The sequence below is a fragment of the Falco rusticolus genome, chromosome 4 (genome assembly GCF_015220075.1).
Source record: "Falco rusticolus isolate bFalRus1 chromosome 4, bFalRus1.pri, whole genome shotgun sequence".
NCBI lineage: Eukaryota > Metazoa > Chordata > Aves > Falconiformes > Falconidae > Falco > Falco rusticolus.
In genome coordinates this window covers 83934682-83960302 of record NC_051190.1, presented here as the reverse complement: position 1 = coordinate 83960302, position 25621 = coordinate 83934682, and the positions used below count along the sequence as shown (strand labels likewise).

Below are 25621 nucleotides of genomic sequence, written 5' to 3'. Positions count from 1 at the left end.
TAGTAAAAGGTGCCTTGAGGGGAATAGAATTTCTTTAAGTTGTAGAAGAAAGGGGATAATTAAGAATAAATCCAAGAAAAAGCAATTTTTACTCACTTTTCACTTGGGCTATATAAAGTCCATCCAATTTTCTCTACCCAACCCAAAGCTGAAAATGTGAAATTTTCCATCCAACATCAATGACTGTCACAAATCCTCTAACCTCTCTTGAATAAAACCATGTGCCGAGTAGTTTTAGAATATGCCATCAGATTTTTTGTGTGTTATAAGCCAATAACTTAATGACTTGAACCAAGAAAACCAATTGTGACCTAACAACATTAACAGCCACACATGTGTCACAGGTCCTAGTTTTTCTGGGGCTGAGCTACTCATTCAGCAGAAAGTTTGCCTGAGTGTTGAATTTTAAACAGACAAAACCAATGAAAGTCCCTTATCTTCTCCCATACAAGATTCTAATAGGGTTTGCTTCCCATTTTAGTACATCAGTGCATGCTAATTTAGAGTATGAATAAACTAAGGAATAAAATGTACTGAGCTGATTTTCCACAAAAAAAGGGAATGTTCTAAAGGCTGTTTTGTACACATTTTTATAGATAGGATAGAACTGATAAAGCTGGCTTTAGAATGGAATCAATAGGAATCTCTTTGTAGAACCCAAGGCACTGTATCAACCCCAAACACTTAAAAGACATTTGTTAGAGTGCTGCTCTCCATTGCTTTTGTTTCAGTCAAACTTAATTGAAGAGGTCTAGGTGACAAAGCAGTGTAAAGGGATGGAATCTGCAAAGTACGGTGAAAGCAAGGTGTGCCTGTGAAAAGAGGAGGATTCACAATCTGCCCTTGAAGCTGAATTTTTCCATTTCCTAAAGAATGTCCTGGTAAAAGTCATTTAGTCTGTGCCATTTATTCCAGGATAGCTCAACTGATATTCCTTGTGCCAAGCTAGAAAATAAATCCACAAGGTAAAAGAGTAATCCAGCTTCTAAGATCAAATGTCTATTTGCCCAAGACTGCTACCTTATACGCAGGTATATTAGCAACACCAACCTTTAGGAAGTGAGTACCTCCCATCTTGGAACTGCATCAACTTATATCTCATCTCTGAAGCAGCCATAGGATGGCTGTACAGTTTCAATTTTATTCACAATTTACCCAGGCTGAATTGGATTCGGTGGCCTGAATTCTGATTTAATGCTATAGGCCAGTTCTTATTCACAAGATAGATCTTTACAGTATTGTTTTAAAGACTCATGGAATTAGGGAATAAATAAATTCAACCACTCTAACAGGATGCATTCAGCTATGGATAGAGGCTTCAAAGTGTTACATAAAACTGGTCTTTTCCAGTGGAGAGGCTATAACTTTCTCAGTGTCTCTCCTTTTGGTCATCAGAGCCATGTAAAAGGGACTTAGCATAAATGAATCTTTGTATTCTGATTTCTATTTCTTCATTGCCAGTACTGTGTCATCCAATTACCCTTCATTCCACTATGTGACTAGAATTTTTTTGTCATGAGACATTTTTAAAGTCTCTAATGATAAAAAAGTGGGGAAAAAAAAGTTTTCTTTCAAAGAAGTCAAGAAGAATAAGGTTGATAACTTTGGCTCATGAATCCAACAGTTTAAATTAAAGATCCAAAGACCTCATGACTTTAGTTAATGGTACTTTGGGGATGGGCTTTCAGTATTTAACTTCCTGCAGTCGTGAACACTTGCCTGCACACTGAATGATTTTAGATTTTTTTTTCCCTAGTATAACATCATAATCTTTTTGTTATGGGAATCACACATACAGGAAACATTTCAAAACCAGCCAGCTGAGACAGCAAGCAGTTAAATAACTCTGGAAAAGAGTGCCTTAATGCTGCAAAGATGTAAGCATGTGCTGAAACGTATGCATGAATAGCCCCATGTGTAAAGTTAATTGCCTAGATCAAATCATAATGATGATACAGCACCATAGTACAAATAAAGTGATTACACAGACAAAGGCTGTATCTTTTCATTTTAAAAAGATAACAATTAGAATATTACATTTCCTTCCTGTCTTTATTTGAAAGGGTGCAAAGCAGAGATAACTCATGCAGCTCTTCCTGGGCAGTCTTACTAACTCCGGCTGAGGCCTTGCTTAGCTCTGCACCTCTGCAGCCTGCAGGTTGGAAAGCAGGCACCCGGAGCACTGCCTCTCCTGCCATTGGGCTCCAGTTTTATGTCCCTCTTTTAACAGCTGTCGCATGAAGTGATCTCCATCTAGGACACACTTATCACAAGGTCTCTTTCCCCCCATCTTTCTGGCAGCTTATTATGACTGAAGTGGAAATGTTACATAAAACAAGCTGTTTATGGAAATCTTATTTCTGTCACATGAGCTCTATCCTGATATGACAGGCACTCTATCTGGCTGCAAGTATTAAATATATTAATTATATCTGTCATTATGCAATTCCCTTCTTATCACCACTGGTTTTTATAGTCCTGGTAAAATATACTCTAAACGGTAAAATCATTGTACCTTAGCACACTTTAACGTTTATAACAATCTGACATAATAAGGATACTGTCATTGCAGAAACACCTTCCTACACCCATGTGGGTACTTGAAAATCTGTGCTTTCTCCATCCTCCTACATAAAGATAGTAGCTTAGAAACTTTTATGCTGTGCCTTGATTTTTAATGATAAGAGATGTCAGGTATCATTTAAAACATCGGAGATGGAAAGGGGCTAATTCAACTTTAACTATAACACAGCTTTCCTCTACAGTCACACATTCTGCTTCTGTGAACTGGCAAAAGTGTGTGAAAATATGAAACAGTTAAAATTTTAAGCTAGAAAGCATTAAGATCCTTTCTTAGGACCCCTTTCTCTCACTCTCGGATACCAGAAGAACATAAACAGCTTATGGGGCCAGACTTTGACACCAGTCTAACTTCACTCACAGCAATTAAGCATGCAAGCTTTCTATAAATGAGAACTAAACTCTGGCCTCTAATGGTGGATCTTCTCAAGTGATAATACCTACACATGGCTTGTTCTCTTGCACTTTAGCAAGTGCACATGACAGCAGTCCAATTGCTGTCTTCTCAACAAGACACAGGTTTTGGAGCTCAAAGAAATAATTTCAATCAGGACCTTGCTAATCTGATGCTCTTGCTTCCAAATTGTACCATCAAAATAATGGATAAGTCTAGACTGCCCTTCTGGATCCTGATGCCTGAGCATAGGATTTCTAGATGTTTAAAGAATATTAAGAATTCTAGATTTTTGCATACAAGGGAAATTTCCACATATGCTTTGTTTGGAAGAAAAAAATAGCACGTATATAGAGAAAACTAGCTAAATCCCCCAGGATGCTGATGTTTTTGTAACATGATCTAGATTTTGGGGATGTAATTAAGTAGTGCTTTTGCCCCGCTGTTAAGGTAGATGTCCAAAGGTTGGTGATGGATATTTGGGAAAGCCAAGGTACTAGGTTGAGTGTTTTTGTGCTGTGCAGCACACCCATGTTCTAAAACTGCAGTCAGAGTGGCGAAGCATTCCCTGTATCTGCGCCTCGGGAATAAAGGCTGGTACCAAGCCACCCGGCACGGCTCAGGTCGCAGCTCTGGGTCTCTCATTACGTTTCTCTTTGCGGCTCATTTGCTTTAGGACTGCCACCCTCCTGGCCGTTGTCAGAGTGACGAGGATGGCTACAGCAGTTGCCTATTTTGGCAACGGTGTTTTGGAAGGAACCAGAGAGTTTTGCAGCGGTGAGACTGGCTCCAGCCCTTCTACTCACACAAGAGGCAGACGGACCTCCTCCTGCATGCTCGCGGCAGCACCTGGGGGCGGGGGGGCTCCTGCGCACCCCCCGAGGGGGCCACCTTCGCGGGAAGGGTGGCGGGGCGGCAGCCCGCAGCCGGAGAGCGGCGCTCCCCGCGCCCCGCCGCCAGCCGCCGGGCGCGGGACGGAGGCGGTGTGCGGGCCGGGGCCGGGCCGGGCCGGGCGGGGGCGGGCCGGGAAGGTGCGGTGCCGTGTGCCCCAGGGCGGGGCTGCGTGGCGCCTCGCCCCGGCATTGGGTCTAGATTCATACATAAAGATAGCCGGGGTGGGCTCGCCACACTCCTCTCCCCCCCCACCCCAACCCAGGGAGAGACGGGGGGAGAGAAATAAAGGGAGGGGGGGTGGGGGGGGGAGAGAGAAAAATCCCAGTGAGGTCATTTCAATGAGAGCGCAGGAGGCGACCAGACGAGGTCGACTTTTCCGGCGGAGGCGCAGCCCCTGAGGAGCGCGGCGCGGCACCGCGGCCCGTCCCCGCCGCCGGGCCGGCACCTTGGAGAGCTCCGCGGCGCCGGGGCCGCGCTCGCTGCCGGCGCGGCGCTGCGCGGCGCTTTGCGGGGCCCGGTGCGCCGGGGCCGCCCCGCCGCCCCCCGGCAGCGCCCGCCGGCCGCGGATGCGCCGCTCCGCCCCGGCTGCCGGCCGAGGAAGAAAAGTTTGGGGGCGACTTAAGGCCGCGGGAGCGCCGGAGGAGAAGGAGGATGCGCGGTTTCCCCGGCTGATCGGGAAGGAAGGATGACCGAGGGAGGATGTGCACCAGCAGCCAGATCATCGGGAGCCTCCTGGTGCTCTCCGTGCTGGAGATAGGGTTAGGGGTGTCCAGCGTGGCCGTGGGGGCGGTCAGTTTCAGCCTGGTCCTCACAGAGCATAAACCTCAGCTGGGAGACTCTTCTCCGGTATGGAGCGGGGTGTGTGTACGTTAGCCATTTCACTCTCTCTTTAACTCTTTATGGTGATGATCAGACCGTGCGAAGGCATTCCCTTCCCTTCCCTTCCCTTCCCTTCCCTTCCCTTCCCTTCCCTTCCCTTCCCTTCCCTTCCCTTCCCTTCCCTTCCCTTCCCTTCCCTTCCCTTCCCTTCCCTTCCCTTCCCTTCCGCGTGTGCATGCTGCGCCGGGAGCCTTGCCGGGTCCATTTCCGATGTGCATGGGGTACAGTCCGCATACTCGTGGGGCAAGGGGGGAGGTGCGGGGGCGAGAGGTGTATGTGTGTGTTGGCGGGACACCTCTTTCTCACTCCTTTTCATTATTCAATTTTGCTGTGAACGATTGAACTTTCTGTGAACCCACCTCACACCTGGGAAAGCCCAATGCCTCCAGTGGAACGTGGGCCATAAGCTTTACTGTCTTTAAATTGACTGTGAGTTTTGCTTTTAAAAATGAGCAGTCCTGTCTCTTATGATAAGACTCTCAAAAGGTGCTTTAATATAATGTCAAGGGCATGTCAGCTGAGCTCTGAGCTTTTGGAGGAAGAAGATACAGAGGAAATGGGAAGGAAAAGGAAAGATATGTTCTCATGATTTGGGCATGCTGAGCTGCTTGTAAAATGACCAAATAAACCAAACACCAATAATGGGTTAAAAGAAGCAGCATGTTCATATCACAGAGCATTTCTCACTTCTCAGAAACGTTTCTTATTTTTTTTCAGTTTGAGAGACGCATGTTTTGAGGATGAATTTTCCTCCAAATGGTTATTTATATTTACAAAACAAGGAGAAGGAAATACTGAATACTCATCCTAAACATGAGTGGGCATTTCTGAACTACAAAGCTGGTTTTGGCCAGCTGGGATTGTACAGCAGTATTTCTAAAAGGATTGTTTGCTTTGCTTGAGATAAGATGACAAATGCAAAACATTCTTGGTTATTCATCAGTGTAACCTCCTGTAATTTATAGGTTAATTCTGACAAAGTGCTTCATGTAACATTCTCACTGACAATAGTTACTAATTGTTGACAACAGTCATAAATATTTTTGGCAGTATAAAAACGCACACATAATTCTGCACTGCAGAACAGGTAGGTGAGAAATGAGAATGAAGACCAGATAAGATAAGACGGTGGCCAATATGTAATAATATTATCAAAACCACTTCAAAGAAGGAGGTTTCTGAACACTGCTGATGAATAAAAAAGATTACACAAAAATATCTGCTTATCTGAAGGTTAATGACAGGACGCAATATCCCGGGTTTTACTGAAGTCAAAGAGTTCTGACCAGTCAATGAGATCAGTATTTTATGCAGCGATTGCATTTTGTGACGCTGTCACAGCTGATACCATTTCATGACGATGCAAATTTCCTGCACAACTGCCTCATTCATTTTGATGGTTTCTGTTACCCCAGAGTTTGTACCAGCCAAAAATTAAGATCCTATTACATTAGATGCTGGCTCCAAGGACCTTATAATCAAAGCAAGAGATAGATGTAGGATAAAAGGATGTAAGGGAGTATAAAGAAACAGCAAACCAAAATTGATTGGTATAACAGGTGGTTGCATTAACACACCAGCAGTCTGGCTGATTTCAAGCTGTTCATAGCTAGATTTTTAGATAGGAATATGAGAGAGGACAAAGAAGAATTTTTTCAGATGTTTATAGGAAATTCTCCCCATGTGTGAGTGCAAAGCATGGAAGGGAACCCAAAGGGACTTGTTTGAAAATGTAACAGGTGGGTGAAGGATGCCCGCAACCAGAGCCAGCAGATGCAGGCATCAGCTGCTAGGAACGGAGCAAACAACTGCAGGTTGGGTAGGCAGAGAGGCCATAGAGAAACTAAAGCGAAAGCAAGCAGTTTGTGCTTCCTGTAGTAAAGGAAATAAGAAATCACAGCAGTACACAGAGTGGGGTGACACAGTTATAAAAGCTTACTTTGCCTTGAACTAAAGATCTATGGTCTAAATTTTCACCATTATGACGCCTTATTTGTACTGCTCCAGCAGCTGAAAATGTCTGTTAGGTTGTGTTCTTCTTACTAGAAGACTAACAAGTGAGACAGGACAAGAAAGGGGCCAGAGATCTACTGTTCTCCAGGGGTGCTTAGGGCCATGGGTAACTAGTTCCAAATTAAAACAACTGGAGGAAGGTTTGTTTGCACAGTCCTCAGAATTGTCCTGCTGCAGAAATGGCATAAGACACCTTTCAGCTCACTGGATCTGACACTGAACTCAGGTTGCCTGTATTAAATAATCAAATAATTAAATAATATGTATTGCATAAACTATGCTTTTTCCAACTCACACTCCTGAATCAAGGTTTTCCTTTCAGAAATTAACATTAAGGAAAAGAAAAGGGACATTAAAGGAAAAACTAATACTTGAAATCTTAGGTTGCAAAACACTAGAGTTAAGTTGAACAGTGTGTCATGTCTCCTATTGTGATTTACCTGGAAATATGCTGAAAACTTTTGACCCTGTTCTATCCTTTTACGTGAGTGGAACTCAGCAGAGGCCCAAGTTCATAAGGAAGTAGATGAAGACAGCATCACCATGGAAACCTTAACCTGAATTCCTAAAATTTGGGCATCTTAAAATCATGCACATTCTATCTCCTATACCTGCCTCCCTATAATGCTTTGCATTTGACACACATTAGCTTCTTCTTAAAAGAATTGTTCTTATTGTTCACTATCTCCATTCAGCCAGATAATTTACCAACGTACCTAACTTTAAGCATGTGAATCCCACCCACAGGATTAAAGAGACAAATGAAGTTAAGCATGGGCTGAAGTGTTCAGATCATTGCGTGCTCTTCATTATGTATAAGCAGGTCAGGGAAAGTGGAGTAGACAAGAATGAAGAAATGGAAAGCCTAGACAATGTCTACATCAAAAATGCATAGAAATGGGAAAACAGCTTCTCAGTTCATTGTTCTCATTGGAGTTGAGCTGGATTAAGATAGAAAGAGTTTTTTAAAAAGTAGCTGAAAGAAGACAACTGAAGGTGTGACTGACTTCTCAAATTATCTGGAGCATGTGGAAACAAATATCCAGTTTATTTTACATCATATCCAATCTGTTCTTTTAAAAACAGGCCACAGCTCCTAAATTGCAAAAAAACCCAAACAACAAAACCAAACAAAAACAAACACCAGAAAAACATTGCTATATAACTTCAGGTTGAATGTGTTGTTGATTTCTGGATTTTCTTTCTGTTTGTTATGATTGTATTGGTATCATCTACTCCACAGGCTGTATTCAGCATCTCCCAGATTTCTTTTTTCCAGAAATTGAGGTATATTTCTGAAATCCACAATTCCAATTCAATTATATGACATACTGTAGAAATGATCAAACCAAGGAGCATGCTGAACCACTAACACAGCAAGAATGACCGTATCCATAACAAAGGCTTTTGCACAAAGAAAAAAACACCCAGAAAATACTAATTTAAAAAGTATTCACAGATGTTTTTTAAATGATCACATACTTTCTTATCTATATTTAAAATATAATGGTTGCATCACTATCACTATGAGTAGTGACTATATATTTATACACACATATGTATGTGGCTTTAATTCTCATTTATTCTATAGCGGTGAATAAATTCTTGCTATAAATGAGATTTCTGTCACAGAGAGAAAGAATGAAAGACAAAAGCCAAATAGTCAAATATGCCATCTATCTTCATATGCAAGAGAGATACCTGATGATTCACTTATGGCTATGCCCCTAAACAGTAATAGTTTCTTCCCTTATAAAGACAAATACCTAAATGTATTTGAGAGTTATGCATTCCCTGGATGTTGGTCAGTTTGTCTGTCTGCAGGGGCAGAGTTATTGTTTCCATGATTTGTGATTTCAGCACAGTAGAAGTCTGCCTTCCTATTAAAACTCTGCATTTATAGTTTGACTACAGAAATTTGCTCCAAGTTGGCACTTGAAATATTTCATTTCAATTACTTTTTTTTTACCCAGGATGTGAAGGAAAAGAAAATGGGCCAGTCAGTATGGAACTCTCCGCGAGCAAGAACATCATTTTAGACTGTTGGTGGCCTAAAATTTTAAAACACTGAATTTTGCATCTACTTATTACTGCTGCCAAGTTTCCTTTGGAAAGAACAATCAAACTATTCTTTTTTTCTTTTTCTTTCCCCCCCCAAAGAACACTAAAAAAATAGCATTATTGTTTAGCATGAAGACAAAATGCAGATGTTATCCTACTTTATTTTAACATGTGCATTGCATTTTCATCAAACTGACCATATTTCTGGCTGGCTCCTGCTCCTGATGAAAGGAATCACAGCACTGTCAGTAAGCTCAGTGGAAGGTGCAGAGAGTTCTGTACCTGTAGATGAGGGAGGTTGTACCAGGTGTGGGAGCTTCTGGCCTTGCATGGAACCAGAACAATTCACTCCAGCTGAAAAGTCTTTCAGTAGGTTTTCTTTATCATTCAGACACTCCAGAAGCATAAACCAATCTGGAAGATGGTCTGTCCAAAGGGGACTTGTAGTTCCTGGTATATATTTAAGAGGATCTGTTGAACATAGACTGACTTAAGCATACACTTAAATGTTTAGCAGAGATAAGACTTTAGTTCGCCTGCAGGGAATAATCTTTATTACTTTTTGAGATGAAAGCAGTCATATTCTAAACTGAATACTTGATACAAAACAACAAAAAGAATTATTTACTATTTGTTATTCTGATAGGTCCTAAACAGGTAAATAGATATTTTATTTTGTGCTGAGACTCTGAGTGTTTTTCCAGATGACCAGAGGTTTTTTGACTCACTGATGGCAGGCAGATTTTCAGGTTCAGAGACTCACTTCTAAATATCCTTGAGTGTTTCTAAACACTATTCCCCATTTTGAAAGTGTTCCTGCAGGCCTAGAACCAGATGAATGGAAACAATGATCACAGGGACTGGGATGGAATTTAAACTACTTCAGTCAGTGGGAATTGTAGCACCACCTGAGCTGAAATGGCCAAACAGCACACTGCCAGGTCAAGGTGTTCACTCAGATTAGACATGTTTTAATGCTGTCTCACTTCAAATAGCAGAGTCCGTCCCTGTCCCCCCGTCCCCCCGCATGAGAGATTTGGTGGGACACAGGGTTGGGCTGTGGCAATGCTGTTGCTTCTAGTTCTGGGTCAGAGTGACTTGCAGCCAGCTAGACATTCCTGTCCCCACAACCCCTTGCATGGAACAGCACCATCATTAGAAGTTTCCATCCCCCTTTTGCAAAGATTATTGTGTTTCTCTGTGGGGGTAACAGGCAAACCTACTACCTAGGCTCGCTCTTTTTGCCTGTTGTCATTTTTCTCTAGTTGGATGTCTTTGTTTTCATGAATGGATTCTGTGCCCTCTACACCTGCACTGAGAAAACTTAATCCTTGTCCTGAAATACTGCTTTGAGGAGGAGTTACAATTACAGATACCATCTCTGCTCAGTTCATCCATTAGAGATTTCAGCTTTTTCTCACTTGGATGGAGTTGAAGCAATGAGTTTATCCAATAGGATGGTCCTTTTTAGACATTACTAATTTCAGATTCCTGGGTATTCTCATGGAGTCACATGTTTATGCACTTTTAGTGTAAAACACAGACTTTTCTGGTTTACCACCTGACAAGAGTAGATAGAAGTGAAGCTATTAATTTCATCTTGATGGTTTAGTCTTCCAAGTAGAGGATTATTTGAATAGATATGATATGCTTGCATTTTCACTGTGTAATATTCAAATTTGAAATAATTTCCCTTCTGCTATTTCATCAGATGTGTATGGATGACACAGAACACTGGAGGGCTTTCCACAGAGTATACGCAGTTTGGGCTGCTTCTTTGTCATGAACAATGACTAGGGATCAAACAGTGCTTATATTCAACAGGTTTTCTCTATTATTTTCTTCAGCCTCTGTCCAGAAAGATTTTCTGCAAACATTTTTCATTTTCTCAGGGGAATTGCACTCACCATTGATTTGCCTCCTCCAAACAGAAGAAAGATTTCTTACCTTCAATATATGAAATAAAAATAGTTCATTTTCTTCTGCATGATGGAAAATAACACATCTTCAGCTCTCCGCAGATATAACTAAAACTGAATCTTTTTTTCAGGCTACCAGTAAGAAAGCCCACTTTTTCCAGGAGAAAGTGAAAGAGGCCAAGTCTTTTGTTCCAGAAAATATGAAATAGGGATGGATCCAAACCACAGATCTTGAATCTAAATTGAGATTTCAACCTCCTTACTGAAATTTCTGGGTGTTTTGATCTGAGGTTTTATTTCAAGCCCATATTTAATAAAAAGTAAATTAAACCAGGCTCAAAATAAACATTATCCTTTTCTGGGAGGTCTTTGGTTCTTTATTCCTGAGTTCAACAGACCAAAAGACAGATTTTCAAATATGCGCATTGAACATAAGCAGGCACAGCTGCAGTGTGAGTGGCAAAGACTCCACAGACAAATGGACACCACTGCATCACCTTGCAATCACAGTAGTGCTGTCCAGAGGGATTCTGCCCCTGCTAGGTCTCCAGCAAATCTCCACTGAAAGAGGGACTGAGGCACTCACAGCCCAGAGTCTCTACATAGCTTTTGTGCTTTGTAGTATCTTTCTTTGGATTTTTTACCAATCATCCAAAAGTGGTTCTTCTCCTATCTATTATCGGATGACATGTTCAATTCCTGTCTCCTCTGCTAGTCTTGACATGAAACATCATGTGTCATAGGAGAATATGAATAAGTCTGCAACCAAAAGTAACCCCAGAAGCAATGGGAATTGGTTGCAAATACTGGTCTCTGTAGGTTTTTAAGTGAGATTTTGGATCTTTTAGCATTTTATGATTTTTCTGATGAATAATTAGAACAAAAGTCCAACAGTAAAACATCTGTTTCAACAAGTGCCGGCTGAAGGCCCTTCTCTGGCTCCCAGGGCATTTTGGAGGGCTTATTAACTTAGCTCATCCTTCATTAAAAGTTTCAGCCTTATTCTTGGTGTGAGTTGTGAACACTTCAACAATTGATCATTCTTTACAAGGAACTTATCTTCAGTGATATATTTCATTTCCACTCCTGATTTACTGTATTCTCAGCATAAGTGTGTTTGCTTTAACTTCCTGCAGGTTTGACATAGGTAGAAAATGTAACTATATTTAGAGTCCAAGAGGTTGGCAAAAACTGACTGAAGATAATCAATGATGAAGTAGAAAGGAGCAAGTCCTCACCATGACAGTATTAGTTAGTCATGGGTAAACTGCAGTCCCGGGTAGCTCAACAGTACAAGTCAAGTTTAACTGGTACAACATATTGACATGAAGATGATGTCTTTCAGTATAGCTAAGAACAGACAGAAAGTGGCAAGACAACAGAGCCCTCAATGGCTTTATTCCAGTTAGCTGTACTACAAAATAGAAGCATTCAAAATTAAAAGACAAACAGGAACAAATACAGGAAATTCCTTTTGAGTATCATTTGTATTCACATCCTTTTGCTGGTACAAAGAGCTAGTATAGTTTCTCCCATGTACTTTTCACTATTGCTGATCACAACACTGAGACTTCCAAATTTTTACAGGAAATTATTGTAGCTTCCAAAAAAATATTCCCAAGTGCCTACCTATTCTATCAAAAAACAATGATCAGAGTGAATCACATAATGTCTCACTGACTTCCTAACCTTTCTAGAGGTCTCCACATTGAGAAGCCTGGCTAAAGCAACTTGTCATGAGCAGAATTCCTGAGCCCCAGGTACTGCTAACATGCTCTCTCTAAAGCAGGTTTCCATTGCTTCCAGTGAATTAGAATTCTCTGCAGACTCAGAAGAGAGTGGAAGACTTTTCTCATAATTTTCAAAGCTTTGCATGACATTAAATTGCCTGACACTCTGGCTAAAATTCATCCATTGGTTTTAATAGCAAAAAGACCGCTGTCATAAATAAATAACCATCCTGTTTTTTCGGGAAAACCTTTTCTCTGTGAATGTAACACACTGCCATCCAAAAAACTCCAACCAGTATTAATCCTTTGCTACTGCCCAAGTGCTTTTCTTTCCAGGTTTTTAACATGTTCAGGCATACTGCTGCATTCAGTTTCACAGCTTGCTTGTCTTGTAGTCATATGGATTGTAAAACTTTGGCATGACCTTCTCAAGCTCACACCCAACTCCTCTGAGTTAGAATAGAATAGAATAATTTCAGTTGGTTCTCTGTTGAGTTCTTTAACTACAGGACACCTTATTCCTTGTGTATATGTATAAATATTGTAGATGTACGGTGAGAGAAAATACATACAGAGCATGCATACAGACCATGACACAATAAAATATTATCACAGAATCATAGAATATGTCCAGCAGGAAGGGACCCTTAAGGATTATTGAGTCCAACTCCCTGCTCCTGGCAGGACTACCTAAAACTAAACCAGATGACTAAAAGCATTGTCCAGACACCCCTTGAACTCTGACGGGCTTGGTGCCATGAACACTTCCCTGAGGAGCCTGTTCCAGTGACTGACCATATTCTCAGTGAAGAACCTTTTCCTAATGTCCAACCTGAACTTCCCCTGGTGCAGCTTCATTTTGTTTCCTTGTGTCCTGTCACTGGTCACCAGAGAGAGGACATCAGCACCTCCCCCTCCACTGCCTTCCTTGAGGAAGTTATAAACTGTGATGAGGTCACTCCTCAGCCGTGTCTTCTCCAAGATGAAGAAACCAAGTGACCTCAGCTGCTCCTTATAAGTCTTGCCATCGGGACCTTTCACAATTTTGGTTGCCTTCCTCTGGACACACTCTAATCATTTGATGTCCTTCTTCTATTGAGGCGACCAAAACTGCACACAGTACTTGAGGTGGGGCTGCACCAGTGCAGTGCAGAGTGGGACAATCACCTCCCTCAACCATCTGGCTATGCTGTACTGGATGCACCCCAGGACATGGTTGGCCCTTTTGGCTGCCAGGGCACACTGTTGGCTCATATTCAACTTGCCATCAAGTCAGACCCCCAGATCTCTTTCCATGAGACTGCTCTCCAGCCTCTTGCCCCCCAGTATTTACATATAACCAGGACTACCCCATCCTAGGCACAGAATCTGGCACATGGTCTTGTTAGATTTCATATGGTTGGTGATTGCCCAGTATTCTAGTCTACCTGATCTCTCTGTAAGGCCTTCTACCCTCAAGGGAGTCCACAGCTCCTCCTTGTTTGGTATCATCAGCAAATTAACTTATAAGTACTCCTGAATCCAGACCTTTACTCAAGGTAGTCCCTCAGATACTTCAACAACTATGGAATACAGTAGTCACCCCTTGTTCTTGAGAAGGCAGGACCTTAGGGTTTGCAGATTAGCTCATTCACTATTATTTGGATTTCAATTGGTTAATACCTTAGGTAATATACATGTATATGGCACTGTGTAAAGGTGGTTTGGAAGGGCGTGTGTCCTGTCCTTGAAAAATAGTAAGGAACAGCAGAACTGCCTGAACTGGTGGGTTCTAACGCTGAGTGAATCTGTAATTTGCTTGTTGTTCCTTTGGTGATATGCAAGGCTACTATAACTTGTTCATTGCATTCCCTTCTGGTTAGCAAAAACTGTACAATGGAAATAGAAAGCCTTCTTCAATTGAAATCAGTAGTAAAAAATCCACTGACTCTAACAGGAGCAGAATTAGAGCATTCTTGAAAAAAATGGGTGACCTATTCTTTCAGTTTTGAAGGTAAAGTATCAAACATTTCGCTTTTTTAATTAGTTAACATACACTTGTTACAAGTTGAAATGATCTTTGATGGTATCTTCCAGATCCTTTCTGTAAGCTCTCTGGAACTCATAAGTTCTTCATACAGAATTTTCCTTTCAATCCTATTCAATCATTTCAGAGAGAAATTATATTATTAATCTGCTTCATCAAGTCTGACTGAATAGAACTTAATTACAGCAATGTCTTCAAAAATATATTTTTTTTTTAGGTTTATGCATTAATGTTGAGAAATACAAAATACTACATGTGAAAATCTGAAGCATGCCTTCAGTTGAAGGTAATCTGCAATGACAGGACTGGGAGTGAAACTCCAAAACTTCACAGAAAGCCTGAGCGAAAAATTACTAGGCAGATATGATAGTTCTGAGCTGAAATCTCCTCTGACTGTGGGAAAGGGGCAGGGGGAGCCCTACCCATCATTTTTTTGGACTTTTATTCCAATGGATGATCTCTAGCAGCAATTACCAGCTGTACGTCCTGGACTGTCCTGAGCCATTCAGCACCATGGTCCACATGACCCAGTCCTCTCCATAATCAGATTGGCATTAAATCCACATCCCATGCTTAGTGTTGATGTAAATAATATACAAAATTGAACCATATTCATTGTGGGGAACTGATTCATGGACTAACTCAGAGTAAAAATACATCTCAAGGCAGATGGTTAGCTATATGCATGAACTACTCTAGCTGGAGGGAGATAAACTAGTCACCTCCTCAACTGAGATACTGAAGCTGCAAAATTTTGGAGGGTAAATGAGAGATACCTGCAATATATTACACGGGCTCTGAATGCTGTATAGAAGCTGCTTAAATATTTTTTCCATTTCTTATGTAAAAGCTAGCTCTGTTCTGTAATTTAAATCAAGGTCAAACAGAACCTTTTGCTAGATATACCATCTCAGTGCAAAAAGGATGTGGAAAAAAACAGTTTTAAAGGTATAAAATTACTTCCCCATAGGGGTGTAAGGTTAGCTTTACTGAAAATAAGTAGCACAGTTTTCTTAATAAAGGAGTTTATGAGCTATCGAAGAAATCTTTTGACAGTATTACAAACACCTGAAGAAGGCCTTATTGCTTTCATACAACTACTGCAGTGCCTACCACAACTGCTCCATCAGGGACTATTCACTGTTTTCCTCATTAAACTTTTTTGTTGGAGGAAATTGAGACATCAGAGAGCATCATCGGTCTTTGAGACAGGTCACTGAAAAGCATTAACATCTATTCATATCGGTTGGTAGGTTTGTTTCTGTTTTTGTTAGTTTTTGTCTAATGCTTGATGGAACAATTAGTAGATCAGTTTGTGAAAGGGAACTCCATGAAAAAGTACAGATACCTTCATGTTACCTCCTGCCAAGTGGGCTATCTAGAACCTGGAACCGGTTTTCCTGCATGGTCAGTGTAGCCACACCAACAGATATATTCAAGTTTACACCTGCACCTATGCAGGTGACTGAATTGCATTCTTGCCCAGAGTTCCACTGTCTTGAGGACAAATATCCATGTCTGAACCCTCAGTGTTTCAGATGGTAGAATCAGGGCAGTAAGTACCTCAGCTGTGCTTGAAAGTAGATTATTTGGATTAGCGACTACAATCTTGCTAAACTTTTTTTTTTTTTTTTGGGGGGGGGAACCAATTAAAAAGGCATCTTCTGTTTGCAACACTGTGGGGTTGTTTTTTTTTGTTTTGTTTACCCAAGCAGCTTAAAAGTAGGATTTTTTTTTTTAATGAGTAATCATCCTCAGTCTCACTTCTCATTCCATTTTCTTATTCTTAGATAAGTGTGTTTATGGTTGAGTTATAACTTCCTGAAACATAAGGTTTGTGATAAAAATGCTGACAACTGTAACCATTGCCTAACATACTGTTGAGGTCATCACTACAGCAACACAGCAGGATGTAAACTTGAGACGTTAAATGATGAAATAATTGGTTGTTGATTTTTTTCTTTTCTTTGCAGTTTCTGCTTTGTGGCATATGTGGAATATTGTGCGCCAAAAAAAAATCTGGACTTGTTGTAAGTTTCTCCACTGCATATACGATATATAAGTATTTGAAAGGCATACTTACCTAACTTGAACTCCTTACTGAGGGCTTTCTGTGTCTAAGTGTTTCTGATAAAAAGTCAGGAAAAATTGCAAGTCAGCAGTCTAAAAATGCAATAAGCACTTTGGGTTAATCATGCAAAACAAGGCAATTCTGAAATGGCCTGTTTAGGACATGCCTATTTAAGCCATACATCCCTATTTGTCCCTGTTGGATGGAAGCTTGGATGGAAGCCCTCTTGACACAAATTTATTCCAAGTCAATAAAAGGTTCTCCAATCACTGGATTGTATCTTCTATCCTTCAAAAACAAACATTGGGCTGATGCCTTGATGAGGCTGCTGACCAAGTCTGATTCTCAATATCATAGCTTTTCACTTTTAATAAGTTCTTTTTGCAATCAGAATCATGTATAAGCCTGTTTTAAAGTGATGGCCGATGTTTTCTGTCTCTTCTAAGAATCAGAAGTACAGTAATTTTTCTGACTGCAGCAGAATGGTGCTATTACTACTCAAGTCACACTTTATGTTTAATACATGATCCTATTGTAAGTGATAATGTCTGTCTTAATTTTCTGTCAGCTTGATTATTCTGCCTTATACAGATGGAAGTCATGTAGAACCAGTATAAGCATGACAGGAATCAAGATCTCTCTCAGATTATTTTTGAATATCAATGATTTATATTAAACCCTGTTACAATGACAGTTCTTAAAACATGTGGACCATAACCAGTTTCTAAAAGCTTTCTGTTCTTGTGGTCTCATGGAATAGTCACTTCCCAGTGGACTGCAGCATACAGCCTGAATGCCACATTCCTGATTAAATTCTCACCCCAGTTGTGTACAGAAGTAGTCTGTAAGGCTCCATAAACTCCTCCTACCACAGTACATAAGTACATGTACAAAGCCATGTTAAGTAACATCAAAGGCCCATCTTAGATCAACATCTGACAGGCCAGCAGTATCAAGGGAAGTAAATAAGACAACAGTTTAGCAGTGTCTCCATAATAAGGTCTTTTGCCCTCGAGTCATTTGTAGCTCAAGGACATCTTGAACCAGGGTGGCATCTTTGTGTTTAAAGTAGTAGGAGGTCTTTAAACATGTCTAATTGCAGCCTGTTTCACGTTCTGCTAAACTTCCCAGAAATATAGGAGCAAACTTAAAAACAACAAACAAAAACGGAGTCACCACACTGACCTGCTGTAGAGTTGCATCACAGATTTGTTATTTCTCTTGCTTCTTTGTCCAGCACATTCACCTTGAACACATCTAAGTCCCCACAAAAGCTATAGAAAGCCTCCAGACTGCTGTCTGACCGAGCAAATTGGAATTGAACAGGAGGCAGAGTCAGAGGGCACGCAAAGCAAGAGAGTCACTCTGAATACTCAGTCACCACTGAAGAGTGGTGAGAAACTGCACGACAGAAAATTATGACACATTCTGATGTTACTGTTTTGAATGAAATGCTGGAAAACAGATTTGTGCCCTAGTAGTCCTTGCACTGACTAGCTTTTAACATGACCAGCTCATCTTACCCAACTTTTTCTTACACGTAACATCAATCTCAACTCTTGTACACAAAAGGTATTGTATTCCCTCGGAGCTCTGTGGGAACTGAGGGAGTTTAAAACGAATGTCTGTGCTGTCCATGATGCTATCGAAGCATTGAATTACATTTAGTCTCACTTTTTATATGAATGAATCTGTCTTTGAACAATGTTACTGTGACATAACCTCTTTTGTCTTTCCTGACAGATGATTCTTTTTTCTGCCTGTTGCATCTGTGGACTAATTGGAGGAATCTTAAATTTTCAATTTCTTCGTGCTCTGACAAAGAAGTCGTCTGCTCTCTATTCTTTGCACCTTGCCTCCATGTCTCTTGCATGCATTGGAATCGGTGGTTGCACCCTTTCTTCATGGCTCACTTGTCGGCTAGCCAGCTATGAACAAAGGCGAATGTTTTCAGAAAGAGAACATTCACTGCATCACTCCCATGAAATGGCAGAAAAAGTGAGTTGTGTGTCCTCCCTTATTTGTTCTGCTTCTCCTAAAATGCTACTGTGTGTGTTAACATTTACAATTGGCAAGAGATGTATTCAGTTTCAGTTTTATATGAGAAAGACCTTCTGGGAAATGAAATGCTGCTATTCTGTGCAAGCTTTATTATGTTGCATTATATGGAGCTATTTTTAGGTACTGTGTATTTGCAGTACATCCATTTCAATGAAGTACATCCATTTTCAACATAATTCCATTGTATAGCTATTCAAGGGCTTAGCTGCTAAATATAGCACTTCATAAATAATTGGAAGCCTTATTAATATGGATTATCATGTATTGTACTGTGAAAAAGTACAGAATGCTTTCTGTAACCACATCATTGCATGCTTCCAGGATTTAATCAATTTCGTCTCCCAAGTACTCAGCTTATAAAGTAGGTAATTTAAACACAAAAGCCACAGTTCACAAACCTAGATGACTAAACCTAAGCACCTAAGGGCATATTTAGACACCTAAATGAAACTGGTCTGATTTGCAGCAGCACTGAGCATTTACTGCCTTTCTCCGTTAAAAGGGAGCTTACCAAGGTGTCTGGGTCTGTGCTTACATACTGACACTTAAGCTCCTGAAGTTGAGCATGTAAGGCCAAAAGAATAAATTGAATAGAATTCTTAAAATCAGCTCCCTGGGTTTACAGATCTGATTAATATTTGAGGAGTAAAATGTTCATTGACACTGTCTTTATGTTTGGACACTGTATTCAATGCCTTTCATTTGAGAAATTAGTAGACAAAAGGACAAAAGCCAAGTGGACTTCCCATCTAAGCCTCCACGTGCAAGTTTGCATTACGCTGAAATTCAACAGTCTACATCATATCTACTGAGACCTCTGAACAGAAGGGTGAGGATTAATTCACTCAGGCTGTAGGGTGTTTTTGGATTCCCTGACAAAACAAGACATAGCAGTTAATTGTCCATTAAGTTAAAATTACTTGTCACTGTTCTTTGGTTTCTTAACCAATGTGAAAGTCCAAGTAAAAATGCAGAATGAATTCACCCTAGAAGATGTTTGAAAGATGTTTTATAAAGTTAAATAGTACAGGTTACAACTGTAACATAAAGCAGGGTGATAATATCAAAAGAAGAGATACGTTTTCCCCTCTCATTTTAAAATTAAGCAGAAATCTGATGAGCTTTGTAAGCTATGTGAGCTATGCATGCTATGTAAGAACGACCATGGTCTTGCAGATGGTAGGTTAGATCTTGCCTTTCAAAGAAGCTCTTGCCTCAACAAGGACAAAGATAAAGCTCATTTGAGAGGAAAAGAGAGAGGGAAAATAAAAAGAAATGGCCTAGGAAGAAAAACTTTTCAAAATTCAAACACCTGCCAACTCTATCAATTTGGGTTCAAGATGACCATGTATAGCACTACTTCATTGCCTTCCTTCCCGGCCTGTTGACCTACTGAGCTTTTAGACACTTAGCAGTGAGCACTGCCAGGTGCACACTTATCTTGGGTGAAGGGCCACGATGCATGTGCAGTGCAACCCTATTGCACACTCAGTGAATGTGGGATGTGCCCCCCAGGTGGTGGGCTTCCTGCATGTGTGTTGCTGAATCAGGTCTGCATGTGTAGATGGTCTGATCTGGGACTCCTTAGACCTACAGCCTGTGGACTGCCTGCTGCTGGCAGGTTTGAGCACACATTAGCTCAAGGCATGCCCCTAAAAAATAAAAGGCTATTTAAAAATTTACATTAAATTAGGCCCTGATCTAGAAAATAGCTTTAAAGTGTTTTATATATAAGACTATTTTGTAATTTATACTGATATACAGTAATATAGACATGTACTGCATGTGCATTTGTTTGTGCTATATTTATTGTATAATTGTTATATTTATATTAGAGATTGAGGGGTATTGAAATAACCGACCTGCCCAGCTGCCCGGTGGTTCCCCCGACACCAGAGTTACCTCCAAGGTACGCTGAACACTAGGGAGCTACCATGTTCTTATGTCACTTCAGGAAGGGCCACCTCTAAGAGGAAGTCACAGTTTCAGCTAATCGAAGTTGGCTGATGCTGTGATGTCACTCTGAGTCAGGAACCGTGCTTCCAGGTAGTGACATAATTCTACGTGGCGAACGCTGCAATCTGGAAGTAAGTTGAGTATTTAAAATATTCACCCTAGTTATAGACATCCAAATGCTCCTATTTGGATGTTGCCACCATTGACTCACTCTGCTTCTAATCTGTGTGCTCCTTCATTTCTTGAATTCAGCAACATTTTTTAATTTATTAATACTTTTATTTTTGAAGAAAAGAAATATTGGGGAAAATAAATGGTTTTCAATATTGTCCGCAATTATGATGATATTCTAATAGCTGTTGTTTGCAGAGGATTCAAGTAAGAAAGCTGACAAAAGGAAACTCCCACTCACTGATGAGTAGCATTCTGACAGATCATTACTATCAACTTATGGCTGACTGATAGTTAATATTAAATGGCTTTGGTATTCTTGGTCCCTTTCCTAGCTGACCAATATCTTCAGCGTAGATCCAACACAGTGTTTAGGCAACTACAAATAAGCAAAATGTAGAGACTTGTTTCAGAGCAGACAGCCCCTAAACTGGGATCCAGATCCCAGTGTCAGGCACGCAGCTTCCTCTTCAGTATATGGGGAGAATAAGGCTCCATACAAAAACACCCACCACCACCTGCCAAATGGACAGCTGGATGGTAGAAAATGCTCAAAATCCAGTAAGTTTACACACCTTATTTTGTCTTATTTACGTTTGATTCAGGAGTATTAGTTGACAAGGCTACTTGGTTTAATGCCCTTATGCTTACTTTGTGGAGAGAAACGGGACATTCTTTCTTCCAAAAACTGCAAGGAACAATTAAGTTTTGTGATCTGCTTTAAAGTGTAGCCGGTAACACCTGACAGAGGAGGCACCAGTGCTTCCACTTTTGTTAAACTCTTGAGTTCTGGTCCCTGCCTCCAAAACTATTTATAAATCAAATATTGTGGATTGAAAGAAGAGAATTAAAAAGTCAGACTAGCCAAAAAGACCAGGTCCCAGAATTTTCTTCTCTTTACCAAGAATCTCAGCTACTATGCTACAGTCAGGCTCACTCTTTCTGTCTTTCTCCCTCTCTCTGTTTAACCCAATGAATCTTGCTTTTCACAGAAACTTCCACAAGAAGGGGGACAAACAAATCCCTTTTCTTCCACATTTTCTCCAAGTGTACCTACGAGGTAGAAGAGGTGAATTTAACCTTTCCATGCAGAGACTTTCTGGTTCTTATGCAAATAGTTTAGAACTAGACCAACAGTAGCATCTCCACCTCATCTACCTCAATTTTAAGAACAGCCCAAACTGCATTTTTATGTGTGCCCATTTCTCTTGGCATAATTGGATGTTCTCTGGGACTTGTCACGGGACTTAAGCAGCAGATCCCTTAATTTGTGCATCTGGATTCTATTTGGTATGAAATAGGCCTAGGAAGGTTCAGAACAGGGCAGTTCTGAGCATAAACCCTATGTGACTTTGCAGCCTTGAAGTTCAGGGAATTGCTTAATTAATGTAGCCATCTCTGGGCTTAGACAGCTGCTAAGTAGGTATCGTCTGAATTGCAGTTTGAGTTAGAAAATCTAACTCCAAACATAATTTGGTTTAGGTGCCTTAGGATTCTGACTCATGATCAGGTCAGCTTACTCCAGGATGACTCACCTGCCACTTGAATAGCAATTGCTGAACTGCTAAAATTTTTAGTCTGGCATACTAAGGGAAAACCAAAAAAACCCTGCATCCCAAGGCAAGCAATCAAAACCCCATGATCCTGTTTGGATCTAGACCTACTCCCCAAATGTCTATCCCAGCTAGCATCCAATGGCATCTGTTTGTAGCATGTCAGCACAGAAAAAGGTCTGAATGGAAACAAAGAATTAATTACCAACTTGTTCCTTTGTGGATTAGCACACAAGCTTGAGTTGATGCACTTTCAAAGGACAACGTCACAAAACTTGCATGGATGCCATCGATGCTGTATATGTGGTCTGAGAGTAATGTCAGTTCAATCAGTACCAATGAGTCTATGAGCTTTCAAATGTACTTAATTTATGTAGGAAGAAACGTGATTTCTTTTTTGGTTTTTTGTTGGGTTTTTTTTTTTACAGTGAGATTTATCAAGCTAAATAAAAAAATGTAATGTTTTTCTGAATGTTTGAAATTTAGAGTTTGTTGATTTTTTTATTACAACCTTAGCTAACTGAATTTTGAACACCATAAAATAATTGTAATTTTAATCTGTGTTTTCTGTTCTTGTTCCAGGAAATGACAGACAACCTAAGCAATGGCGGCCCACATCTGATTTATAATGGAAGTGTATATTAAGAGATTTTTAAAAGTTCCATGGGAAAAAGTGGTTTTAGAATTTTCTTCAGAAAAAAAAAAAAAAAGACTCCAAGGAGCTGAGAAAATGGAACTATCTTAGCTTTTATGGCTCAAATATCACAACTGCAGAACAGCACAGTTGCATTTCCCTTTTAGAAACATGTTCAAAATTTGTCTCATAAACATTTTGCGGATATATAATATTTATTCACTTCCTGGCTATTCTCTTTTGTTTGGGTTTGGTTTTGGTTTGGTTTTTTTTTTTTTTTTGTCTGAATAACTTTTCAGAATTGTGATAGTATTTGAAATAGACTTTGCAAGACTCTTCTTCTCATGAAGACTCAAAACCCAGAAAAAAATAATTAACCCAGACCACATTTAACCTGGTCACAGGATTCCTAAAGAGAAGAGAAGAGGGCAGAGGAAGGATGGCTCAGGGGAATCTTTTTCACCTCCCCATTTATCAGTATCTGGTGTAATATGATGGCTTCAGATCATGTGGCATGGTACCAGCAATGCATTTGCACAGTCCCCCTCCACACGTTGCAGATGCATCCAGCCTCAGTTTTCCCAGTAGATGGTTTAAAAGAGAGTGCAAATTGCTCTTCCAAAGGTTCCCATTTCACAGAGTGTAAATTAACAGTGTGCTGAAAACACCACCAATGTCTTTGTTTTGAAAGACAGAATGCTCTAAGAATGCCATAAATCAAAACCTCAACAATGCCTTGTTGTAAAGAAATTGTAAATATTTCCAATTTGTGAATGAAGTATATTTCGTAATTTGTTCATAAAAGATGACAAATAAAATGAAATCTAACCCAGAGATTTTAGAGAGAAGCTTGGGGTTTTTTTCTTGTTACAAAGATCTTGCAAAGCTAAACTGTCACGCTTGCAGTTTTGCACAACACATTAAAAGGTTCCTAAAGGGGTGATCAGAAAGATCAGAAAGGAGGAAAATGAAGGGTGAACAAAGGCATGGTCAAGGTCAGAATATGCTGGCAATTCTGCACACCCACAGCAGAGTTTGGAGTCTGTTTAAGCAGTGTGTATGTTAAAGCAGCAGCTTTAACTGATCCCAAATTTTATCGTAGGACCTACTGGCTCCATATAGCCATGCAAAATGGAAGATGTAGCCTGTAACAGAACATATACAGCATAATATTCATATAAAATATTCATATAAAATCTCTCATATGTTACATAGTGAGTCTATGACTATGCTAAAAAGCCCAACACTTTAACATGAGTTTGAGACGTGAGCTTTATTGATGACTGGCAACATTTGGCGATTTATGCCCATGTCCCCAGATAAGTGTGACTAGATAAAAATGCCATAATAACATCTAGAAATTATATTAAATTTTTTTGTGAATCTGCACGGTATAAAATAATCTGTAATTCTATTATTTTAGTGTTTTCTAAGTCTGCAAGGGAGTCTCTCATCTAAAGACAACATAGGAAACATCTTCACTGTGATTTAAGTCTCTCACTTTAAACTTCATACAAATTACTTGGATGGCTAAGCTTGTGAGTCAAAACTGGTCAACTTTATAAGGCTTCTCTTCAATTACCTACTGTCTGAAAAAAGCTTTTGAATTTTCTCAAACCCCCTGCTATACTATGTATTGTGTACATTAGAAATTGCTAATGAGACTGTTGAAGTTCATAAAGAATATAGATACTGTCATAGGAAAAGAATTAGATGCTAAGGCATCTCTGCTCAAGGAAAGTGCTCCCCTTCCCAGGTCCTACAAGCCTTTAGGCTGTCTGCCTTAATACATTCCATCTTGTTTGGACTCTTTATAGGTGCCATTGCCTCTTCAGCTTGATGCTTCTCTTCCTCAGTAGCAGGAAACATGGGACAGATCTGTCGCCAGTATGTGCCCCTTCTGGGAGCACTCTTGCTGCAGCTCTGGAGACAACCTGTCAAGGCAGGACTACTGTCTAAATGGGCTGCAGAGTTTCATAGAAGTTGAGGAAATATTCACTGGACATAGAACCAGAGGAGGTGGTTGTGTAAGGCTCCCTTCCTCACTGCATCGGCACAAAGCATCTAAAAGAGCCTTCTCAAAGAAAAGCAAGAGTAGAATAAAAAATTACTCAAAAATCCACCTCAGAAATACCTGGCTGAGGTTCATCACTAGCTCTGTAGAACAGCTGTAAAATCACAGCTCGTACAGAGGTATCTCGCAGCACCTCAGGACTAGGAATGGTAGCTTCAGATCCTAGAGAGTGGTTTGGAATTGCAGTTCAGAATCTGCTCAGGAATGACATGAACGAACAGACCATAACACCACCCATTTACTTATCACAAACACTTCATTTCCCAACTTGGTAGCCAGAGATGGTGCAGAAGAATAGGTGATAATTCCATAGCAAAAACAGTAGACCAGTGCAACACCCACTTTCTCATGCTTTGAAAGGAAGGGAAGATACATTCTCCAAGCTCACAATGTTTGAAACTTTACTGTAACTTATGAAATACAACACCACTTTTGCTGCTTTTCAGGAGGTGCCGGAAGGAGAGAGAAGAGATCTGGGCCCCAGAGGACACAATATTCAATTGTTTGGTTGTGGGGTTTTTTAATTCTTTTGCTGCCAAGTCTGCAGGATGCAGAGAAACTGGCTGGTCCCTGTATTAATAAAAGCCTTGAAAATGCGAAGCTGG

General features: G+C 40.4%; 1 protein-coding gene across 5 annotated transcripts; it reads left to right on the top strand.

Moving 5' to 3' along the window:
• Window positions 1–4076: 4076 nt before the first annotated feature.
• TMEM196 (transmembrane protein 196) lies at window positions 4077–23770 on the top strand. Of its 5 annotated transcripts, none has more exons than XM_037387236.1 (5): window positions 4077–4714; window positions 16470–16526; window positions 18311–18565; window positions 20464–20537; window positions 22891–23770. In XM_037387236.1, exons 1-5 carry the CDS (start codon window positions 4568–4570, stop codon window positions 22895–22897), a joined length of 540 nt encoding a protein of 179 aa, XP_037243133.1. In that variant the 5' UTR covers window positions 4077–4567; the 3' UTR covers window positions 22898–23770. The 5 variants fall into 5 exon arrangements, with proteins under 5 accessions (XP_037243133.1, XP_037243132.1, XP_037243131.1 ...); XM_037387235.1 differs by having other exon boundaries at window positions 4077–4726; XM_037387234.1 differs by having other exon boundaries at window positions 4077–4732.
• Window positions 23771–25621: the final 1851 nt, after the last annotated feature.